Below are 10648 nucleotides of genomic sequence, written 5' to 3'. Positions count from 1 at the left end.
TTGTATGTTAATTGTAAAATTGTTATAAATTATCCTTCCGAAATTCAAACATGTAAATTGCATATAAAATTTAGAAACTCTTAAGGACAAACTTAATGATAACAATAATATATTAAAAGCCTCTTTCAATCAGAATATCGCATTGTGAAGGAAGTATTTGAAGAGAAAGTGCTTAAAAAACTATTTTTTAGGTTATTTGATATAAAACGAAGTAATAATACAAAACAGGTATATCTGTTTTTTTCAATTATTGAGAAAACAGAAAGAGAAAATAAGCAACGATTGGATATTAAACGCAGTTTTTTTGAGTCAGAAGCAGATGTTCCAGATCCTAGAGAATTATTATCAGGAATAAAAATTTTGTCATTTTTGACAATGTTTATTTAGAGAAACAGAACTGGTGTTAGAGTTAACCTAGAGTAACTGGTGTTAGAGTTAACCTAGAGTAACCCTAACCCTAACCCTAAAAAAAAATTATTATACTAATCTGATCGATAAGTTTAAAAACAACTCAACGCGCACCTGGCAGATAATAAAAGAGATAACAGGAAAATCAAAAAATCACTTAAGTTCTTTACCACAAACAATAAAATTTGAAGATGTAAATATATGTGAACCGAGCAAAATTGCAAACACATTTAATAAATTTTTTACTGAAATTGGAACCAATCTCTCTAAAAAAATTCCTATGACCAAAAATTCGTTTGAAGACTACTTGTGTCCTATAAATAAATCTCATTATAACAATGAGTATTCTTCTGAATTATCCCACGACGAGCTCGATATAGCCTTTAAGTCTTTAAAAAGAAATAAAGCTATTGGTGCTGATGAAGTAAGTGGTAATATAGTTGCAGAATGCTATGAAAGTCTGAAAGATATTCTTTATAAAGTGTTTAATGCATCTATAACCCGACAAGAAAGGTATATGTGGGCCACATGTGGCCATAGTGCTTATAAGTGGATTTAAAGCGTGAAACTATATTCTAGATGTTTATCGATATATAAACTGATGATGAGTGTGGCCCACGTGTGAAACACATAATGCGGTCCACATAATTATCCCACTTAATGCGGTATACTCTTTAAATAAACACATGCTAAAATAGATGTGGTTATGATATGGGCCATTCATTATCTTGCCACATCATACCACGCTTTAAACTTTAAAATAAATTACTTCATTCCATTGTGAAAAGCGCAATATTATTTTATTACGTCAGACGCTTATCAATTTAATATATATATTTTTTTGTTAACATGTTTAAGTGGTTTTGTAATGCAAATTTGTGTTTTTTTAGTTTATACGGTATCAACAACTTAAATAAATGTATATATATATATATATATATATATATATATATATATATATATATATATATATATATATATATTAGGGTGGGTTGAATTTTTTAATCTTTCCTGTACATGAACAAAAAGTTGTCTTAGCATCAGTACAGTATGAAAATAATATTTAAAGATTTTTTATGAAACGTTTAGGGGTCCCAACTTTTGATTAAAGTCTTACCTTATTTGATGTATTTTAACCATTTCCTTGGTACAATCTAAATACGTACCAACTATAAATCATTGACTAAAATGCATTGGCAAATGGTTTAGCACCTAACTACAAGTGCTAAAAAAGAAATGGAATAAATTTTATAACGTTATTTACATGTGACGTCATCAACATTAGCAACAAACCATGTGCTGGATTTTTTAGAAACTAGCAAAATATCTAATATACTGTTTTGTAATTTTATTTTCTTCTTTGCAATAATATATCTACAGTAAAATTCAAGTAGGCTAATATAGATGTATACTACAGTAGGCTATAGTTTAGACTGTAGAAAGACCACTTCATTTAACATGTAGGCCTATTTATGAAAGGGCTAAACATATTATAGTCTGTATAAATTTTGAAATGTTTATTGACTAAATTCTTATGAAAAATTGTTTTAACAGCTTTTATTTATTGTAAACATAACTTTATGTAGTTTTTTTATTATTTTAGACAAATTATATTAAATATGGATAGTATGTGTACACGAAGTGCAACTAAACATCAATTGTTTGGACAGTTAGTTGATCTTCCTGAAAATCAAATCCCATCATATGAAGGCGTTCTATTATAATCAGAAAACAGTATTAGAAATTACCTTGTAAGAAAGATATTCAATTTTGATGAGGATGAGCGTAACACGTCTGAAAGTAATTATATATCAGAGGAAGAGACACTATCAGTGCAGAACAGAAACAAGTACAAGGAATTATGTAAAGCAGTTGATCGATGCAAAATTAGCAACAGAGATACATGTCTTATTGTTAATGCTGTTTTAAAAGACCTCAGTATGCTGTCTTCAGCAAGAATTCTTAATCCTTCAAAGCTACGCCGACAAAGGAATTTCTGGAGAGATACTCTGGTTGAAGAACATATGCAAAGCAATAAGGAATTGTGCTGTATAGGCTTTGATGGAAAACAAGATGTTACATTAGTTGAGAGTTTTGGTTGTAGAAGAAGTAAAAAAGAAGAACACTATAGTATTGTCTCGTATCCAGGAAACATATACATCGATCATGTAGTTCCTGAAAGTACTAAAGCTGCTGATATAACAAAGGAGTTAATGTCAGTTTTTATAGAGACAAACTCCGTAGAAAGCATTCAAGGTGTGATGGCACAAATAATAATACAGGTAAAAGCAACGGAATCATAAGAAAATTGGAGGAGAACTTAGGTAGACCATTACAGTGGTTGGTATGCCTTTTACACTGTAACGAGCTGCCATTTAGAAGGCTTTTTGGCAGGCGTGGATTTTGCTCGAACTACAGGACCTTTCACATCGACAGGTACAATTAGCTCAGCTCTAGAATATGATCTGAATGAATTGCCTGTCATTAATTATTTGCCAATTACTGGTAAGGTGACTGATTGTGATGAAGCTTTCAAGAAGGATCTTAGCACAGACCAACTGTACTTTTTGAAAGCATGTCTAGCAGTACAGCGTGGACGTCAGGCTTCTACAGATATTGATTTCCTCGAAAAGAGTTTACCTGGAAATATAAGTCATGCTCGGTGGTTGACGAAAGCCAACAGGATTTTGCGTCTCTACATGTCTAGAGTGGCATCTGAACCTCTCAGAAGAGTAATGCATTTCATTTTGAACTTTTACGGACCCTCTTGGTTCAAAATCAAATCAAATTCTTCTTGCCAAAATGGTGCTAACAACTTCTTTTACTTAGTTCAGCTGTTTCAGGAACTTGATGCATTAGATCAGGCTGTGGTTCGTCCTATTCTCGAAAATAACTGCTACTTTGCAAATGCTGAAAACATTCTGTTAGCTGCAGTTAGTGATAGTGATATGGAAATTCTTCGTTTTTCAGTAGAACAAATAATAAGAGCAAGAGAGAAGCAGACTAATAGTAACATAGCGGTTCGCGTCTTTGATAAGAAGGATATAACATTAAATCTGGCTGCGACATCGTTCATTAACATGATTGACTGGGACCAGAGTAATGTTACGTCTCCTCCGATGCTATCACACCTTTCAAATGATCAACTTACTTACACACGTCCAATACTACTGCCCGATGTTCGATGTCATTCACAGGCAGTAGAGAGAACAATTAAAGACGTTAGCGCTGCGAGCTGTAAAGTTTATGGGAGAAAGTCCCGTCATGGCATGGTGTTACAGAGTAAGAAATCCAGATTAGAGATACCAAAAATAGACACCAAGAAAGATTTTATTAACAGTTAGGTTAAACAATTTGTATTGTTGCTGTTTAACATTGATTCGTTACAGTTTACATTCTTTTTAATTTGTAATACATTGCAATACATTACACTAACATTAGGTATTTATGTAGTCTTTCTAGTCAGAGTTGGGACCTGTAGACACTGTCCATAAAAAAAAAGGGAGGTTTTTTCAAACGAGTACATCAAAAAACAACTTTTTAGACATGTACAGGATCTCCAACTTAATATTTTTTACATTTCGACTCACCTTAATATATATATATATATATATATATATATATATATATATATATATATATATATATATATATATCAGAGCCGTCCTTAGAAAACGCGAGGCCTTGAGAATAACATTTTTGCGAGGCCTTCTTGAAAGTCGTTATTTAAGGCGCTCTTACTGTCTAAAAAGGTAGTGTGTAGATGCAAAACACAAAATTGTTATTTTCTTGTAGGTTTATAAAGGAACTGAGTGTTTTATAAAATAATCTATAATAATAACAATAAAGTTTATTCTTCAATTTATTATAGGCAGGGCCGCCAAGAGCCGACACGCCGCCTGGGACAGCAACTCTGATTGGCCCCCTTATTTAACGAATTATGGCTTCTGTCGGTTAAAACTGAAATTTGGCTTCTAAAAAAAAAAAAAAAAAAAAAGATCTTGTCGGTAAATTTCGCTTTTTCCATTTCCCCCCCCCCCCCCCCCCACGTCTTTGTCGTTCGGTACGGCCGTGCTTAGGAGACCTTGCTAAGCGCGAGGCCTGGAGCGGCTGCCTCAGGACGGTTCTAATATATATATATATATATATATATATATATATATATATATATATATATATATATATATATATATATATATATATATATATATATCTATCTATATATATATATATATATAATAATATATATATAATAATAATATATATATATATATATATATAATAATATATATATAATAATAATATATATATATATATATATATCTATCTATATATATATATATATATATATATAATAATATATATATAATAATAATATATATATATTTATGTTCAGGTGGTTTTGTAATGCAAATTTGATTTGTTAAATAGATTTTCAACACTCTAATTTGCATTACAAAACCGCTAAAATTTATATTGGGTATATTAATAATATATTATTGTTTAAAAGGGTATTATATTATTGTTAAGGGGGTAAAAGGATATTATATTATTGTTAAAGGGAAATATATTATTGTTATTGGGTATATTAATAATATATTATTGTTAAAAATTATATTGGGTATATATACCCAATATAACTTTTAGCGGTATTTTAATGACAATTTTTGTGGCTTGTTATCCAATATAAATTATTAAAAATATCCTAGTTTATTTCAAGAAATAAAAAAATCAGCCTTATGCACATTGCATAAAAGAAGTGAGGAAAATATTACTAAGTAAAATAATTTTTCCAAATATCTCAGTTTAATTTCTAGAAAAAAAAAAATCATCTTACACAATCGCATAAAAAAAGCGGGAATAGTAATAAAAGAATTAAATAAAATGGCTAACAATGTAAGCGTACTTTGTATCTATTGATATTATTTCTACATATCTATCTATCTATCTATCTATATATATATATATATATATTATATATAGATACTTTTTATATAAATATATATTTAAATTATTATTTATATTTAATAGGTATCAACTATTAATTTAATATATAAATATAGACTTTTAAACATATATACATTTATATATATATAAACATATATATATATAATATATATATTATATATATATATTTATTATATATATATATATATATATATATATATATATATATATATATACATTGCATATATATATACATTGTATATATACATTTATATGTATATTATGTATATATATATACTCATATTTATTTACATTTTTTTAGTATAAAATACATTTAAAATACAATTTATTTTTAATTACTTCTGTATCATATTATTTCTTAAAGGATAAAAAATGGAGTGGGCTGTCAAAGGAGAAAAAAAGGCTTGTCATTAATGAAGAAGTTGATACTTTTTACAAAAAAGCTCAGGAAGATGCTGCAATTCATGAGGTTGTTGTTAGTTACGATCAAGAAGAGCCCAAGAGTTCTTCGTTAGAAGCAAGTAGCAATAATAGCATTAACCTTGGTAGTTATCGTTCTTTTGAAAGTATCATAGATACAAGCTCAGAAGAAATTAAAAATAAGTCACTTTTAGAGGAAATTCGTGTTTGGGCAATTCAATACAATGTTGAAAATAAAGCATTGGATGATTTGTTAAAAATTCTTATAACAAAACATCCGGAGTTACCTAAATCATGTAAAACACTTTTAAAATGTTCTTCGACCCATTTGAATATCTCAAAGATGGGTAGTGGAGAATTTGTTCACTTTGGCCTAGAAACTGAACTTATTAGGTATATAGAATCTGGTTTGCAAAGCTTTAGGATAAGTTCAGATCGATATAATTTACTTTGCGCTGAAGCTACTCATTTTCATTCTACACTTATCACGTTAACATTTAATATCGATGGGATGCCTTTATTCAAATCCTGCTCTAAATCATTTTGGCCTATTTTAGCAAAAGTTAATGAAAGTACTTGCCTTGAGCCTTTCATTGTATCTCTTTATTTTGGCACAAATAAACCGAATGACCTGAATAAATATTTTTCAGGGATTGTAGAAAACTTGAACAATTTAAAATACCCAATTGTAGTTTCAGGACAGAGGTATCTTATTAGAGCTTTTTGTATTGTAAGTGATGCTCCGGCAAGAGCATTTATAAAGGTTACAATGGGTGTGAGTATTGCAGACAAACTGGTAGCTATATTAATGGAAAGGTTGTTTTTGATAATCATGATGCTCCTGCTCGAACTGATCAACAGTTTTTGAATTTTCAAGAAAAAGATCACCAAAAGGAAATGACGGCAATTGGTAGTATTGTACCTCCTGTTACTTGTGTGCCAGCTGAGTACATGCATCTGTTATGTGAAGGTGTGTTCAGAAAACTTTTGTTTTTATGGGTTTCTTCAACATGTGTGTACAAAGGTTCATTTCGCATACCACCGTCTAATCGAGTTGCTTTATCAAATAAGATCGTTGAAAATGGGAAACACATGCCTAAAGAATTTAAACACAGAAAAGTGAGACCATTGGTTGAGATGGACCGATGGAAAGCAACTGAATTTAGAACTTTTTTTATTTATTTGGCACCATTAGTCATGAGATCTTTTCTGCATCCCAGTGTTTATGCTCATACTATGCTTCTCCATTTTGCAGCATTCAATATGCTTGGATCAGATTTTTTACCAATTATGGATAACATTTCCTGGTGTTTGAAGAAATTTGTTACTACGTTTGCAGATCATTATGGTAAAGGTAATTTAGTGTATAACATTCATTGTCTTTTACATTTAGATGAGTTTGTAAAAAACCTTGGTCCACTTGACTTTTGGTCATCATTTCCTTTTGAGAATAAATTAAGGCATATTAAAAAGACCATTAATTCCAACACCAATTGCCTCAAACAGTGCATCAATAATGTAATTAGAAGTTCAATTTTCAAAACATTATCGCCATCTTGCAATAACTTATTTTACTTATCTACACATTCACCAGACAATATATATCTCACCTCTTCTGGAATAGTATGTGTTACTTCGTTTGTTACCGATGTTGTGTGTAATGGAAATGTAATGACTTTATATGAAGACGTGTATTCCCATCCATATCCTTCTTCATTTATGCATATAGGTTTGTATAAACACTCAAATAGTAATGTATGCAATGTTTCAATAATTAACAAATGTGTGTGTATTCCTTGTGAGAATAGTATATTTTACATTATTCCATTTGCTTCTAATAAGTTGTTTAGTTATTGATCAAAATACCAGAATTATTTATATAAACTATTAGTTTTTGAACAGCATCAAATTTTGAACTGTTTAACAATTGAAGACATTTGTACTTTTAGCACTTATAGTCTTCAATTTAAATCTTAAAAAATGACTTTTATCTAGTTTTTAAATTTTGTATTTAATTTTAAAAAACAGTTTGTTACATAATTAGTTGTATAACCAATTTATATCAGTTGCGTAAAAGATGTTTAATTTTTTTATGAGTTTTTTAGTGTTATTTTTTGATAGGCATTCTTATGAATTTTATATCTATGTAATAAAGATATTTTTTATGAAATATTTATATATAGAAAAGTATGAGTTGTTTTACCTATTTTTTATTTACTTGATATTGTTAATTTATATTGCTATAGTCCTAGCAAGTATTGGGAATTTATATAGTTATTTTACTACTATTACTTATGCAAAATTTTTTTTATTGAATTATGGTAATTCTATTGTAAACATAGTGTCATCAGGGTGGCAAATACCCTGTAAATATTGTGCCGGCCCAAAACGATATTTACTGAAATTATCTTTCCTAATTCCTAGAGTTTTTTATAATATGCACAAATAGTTTATATTATTTATATTTTTTACAGTGTAAAGATATGTTTTATATTGTTCATTTCCTTAACGACAATACTGTGGAGTATGTTCCAAAGGAATGGCTTAATGGAAACAGCGAGTGTATGTGGCCAAAATGTAGCATGACTTCATTAAAAGGAACGCGCCGGAAGAGACAGATTCCCAATAAAGATTGGGAAAGATACAAAATACGAATTTTATCTACTGCAGGTAAAAACACACATATGTGTGTTTGTGTGTATGTGTGCGTTTAAGTTATACCTGGTTTATTAATATTACTTTAATGCACAATCAGCTCACATTTTTGTTACTTTGTACTACTTTGACTACTTTGTTACAGACTGTGAGGAAAGAGCATTAGAAAAGTTAAAAATATCTGAAGAAACAAGTGATCTTGCTTCAGAATATGAAGGTAATTCATGTCGTAGGAAGACAACATCAAAACGATTATCCCCTTCATTATTTGCTTCTCAAATTCATGGCAATATGTCTAGTGAAGATGATTCTGATTTCAACATGCCTACATCTCTTCAGCAGGCTGTCATTTCTGTAAGCTTATAAAGTGACTTTATTAAAAACAAGTTTTTTTCATTAACTTGCTTACGTTAATGAAAAAAATGTTAAATAATTATTTTAAATGTGGAAACGAAAATATTTATTTAAACATGGCTTACTCTTGTTGATTACAATCAACAAATTTTTATTTTCTTAAATTAGATAAAGTTTTACTAGATTTTAATAATTAGCATAAAATATTTTAGACATCAACACCAGGTAGCCAACCATTACTGCCAATACCACATCATGCTGTAAGTATTAAACATGTTGCTTGATAGCAATACTATAAGTTAAAATTTGTTAATGTTATTATTAGACATTTAATTTTGATATATGATTAGAATGTTTTGATATATGATTAGAGATGCAACACCAAGGAAAATCTAGTCAAAGCTTTGTGTCATTACTAAATGATCCTGATGAAATAAATTTACCTTCAGTAAGATTTTTGTAAATTTTATTTTAGTAATTATAAGTTTGCTGTTAAGTAGAATAATTATAATTGAAGATCATTAAATTTAAATATGCATAAATGTAATTAAAGTAGAATTTTTTTTTAAAATTATATCAGGAGTTCTTGCCAATGCCATACACCAAAAATTCCACTAACACCCTTACACCAATCACACAGTCAATTGAATACCGATTGTCCTCCATTGAAAATTTACTTAAAGGTGAAAAATCTTTTAAAGTACATATATTAATTTGTCTATCTTTTAAATACTTATAACAGTTCGATTTGATTAGATTTAGTAAAATCTGTAACGTCTGCGACAAAAGAGATTAAACATTTGATAGAGCGTATGCTAATTGGTCATACTGAAGAAAGTTTATTTACGAAATCAAGCAGCATAGAAGAGTTAGATGCTGTTTTGTTGCAATGCCAGGATGAAGAAATGGCCTCACTTTTTGCAAGTTGTACTTAAATATTATTGAAAAACTTTTAATAAAAACTCCGGTTGCATCCATTGAAAAATTAAAAATTCGAATATTTAACCTTTTTTTAGATAATACAATTTTTTATATAATTTGAATTCATATATAACTTTTATTTTTTAGTAATCACTTATATATATTTATGTATGTGTTTATACACCTTTGTGTACTTTTAAATTGTTTACTTTCTTTTTCTGAATGTAGATTAACTGGCTAGCAACAGCAGGTGGAAAGTATATATCTGATACGGTACGAAACATTTTGAATGTTTTCATGACTGATGAGTTACAGATGAGTTGTTGTCGTACTGGGAAACGCTCAAACAAATATTCAATTGAGGCTTTTGTAAAGTTTATTGCAAGTAAGCAAAGTAGCTATTCCGTTAGAGTTAACCGTTTGTCAAGTACAAGTACTTATTGATAAAGTTGACATTAACCCTTAATAAATTAATTAATTTTTTGTATAATCGAAATAATAAATAATAATAAACTGATTTTAGTTGCTGTTCGAAGGCATTGCAAAAATGCTACAGACAAAGATGTCAATGAAGCCATCACCGCTTCACTGCATAACTCAGCAGATCGTGGTGGTAGACGTATGCATCGAGAAAAGAATGAATAAATAAATTTAATGAAAAGTTATTGTAAATAAATAAAATGTTTGTAAATAAATTTATAACAAAAAGCAAGAAGCATATTATTTTTCATATATATATATATATATATATATATATATATATATATATATATATATATATATATATATATATATATATATATCAGATTTCATGTAAAAAGTTAGTGTACTTTCGTTCTGAAAGTGGTTTTGAGCGATATAAGTACTATTGCCACACGTGAGCCACTCCAACGCCATCCCATAATGAGTAGTGGTAAATATA

At 29.0% G+C, this 10648-nt stretch overlaps 2 protein-coding genes across 4 annotated transcripts; both read left to right on the top strand.

Moving 5' to 3' along the window:
* Nucleotides 1-6139: 6139 nt before the first annotated feature.
* On the top strand, nt 6140-7111 carry LOC149876975 (uncharacterized). Its single transcript, XM_090074826.1, has 3 exons — nt 6140-6501; nt 6585-6915; nt 7052-7111. The coding sequence occupies exons 1-3, from the start codon at nt 6140-6142 to the stop codon at nt 7109-7111; spliced, it is 753 nt and encodes a 250-aa protein (XP_089930952.1).
* Nucleotides 6966-10371, top strand: LOC149876974 (uncharacterized). 3 transcript variants are annotated; one of them, XM_090074741.1, is made up of 9 exons: nt 6966-7150; nt 8271-8466; nt 8597-8805; nt 9018-9080; nt 9179-9253; nt 9386-9488; nt 9562-9725; nt 9955-10111; nt 10250-10371. In XM_090074741.1, the coding sequence occupies exons 1-9, from the start codon at nt 7142-7144 to the stop codon at nt 10369-10371; spliced, it is 1098 nt and encodes a 365-aa protein (XP_089930867.1). In that variant the 5' UTR covers nt 6966-7141. The 3 variants fall into 3 exon arrangements, 2 of the variants coding, with proteins under 2 accessions (XP_089930867.1, XP_089930866.1); XR_016448418.1 differs by lacking the exons at nt 9955-10111; nt 10250-10371 and having other exon boundaries at nt 9018-9065; nt 9177-9253; nt 9562-9677; XM_090074740.1 differs by lacking the exons at nt 6966-7150; nt 8271-8466; nt 8597-8805 and having other exon boundaries at nt 9048-9065; nt 9177-9253.
* The last annotated feature ends 277 nt before the right edge of the window (nt 10372-10648 follow it).

The sequence above is a fragment of the Hydra viridissima genome, unplaced genomic scaffold (assembly GCF_058129835.1).
Source record: "Hydra viridissima isolate aposymbiotic clone 2 unplaced genomic scaffold, HvirCarnegie_v1 scaffold_17, whole genome shotgun sequence".
NCBI lineage: Eukaryota > Metazoa > Cnidaria > Hydrozoa > Anthoathecata > Hydridae > Hydra > Hydra viridissima.
Note: the sequence above shows the minus strand (reverse complement) of the source record. Positions and strands in the feature narration are given on the sequence as shown.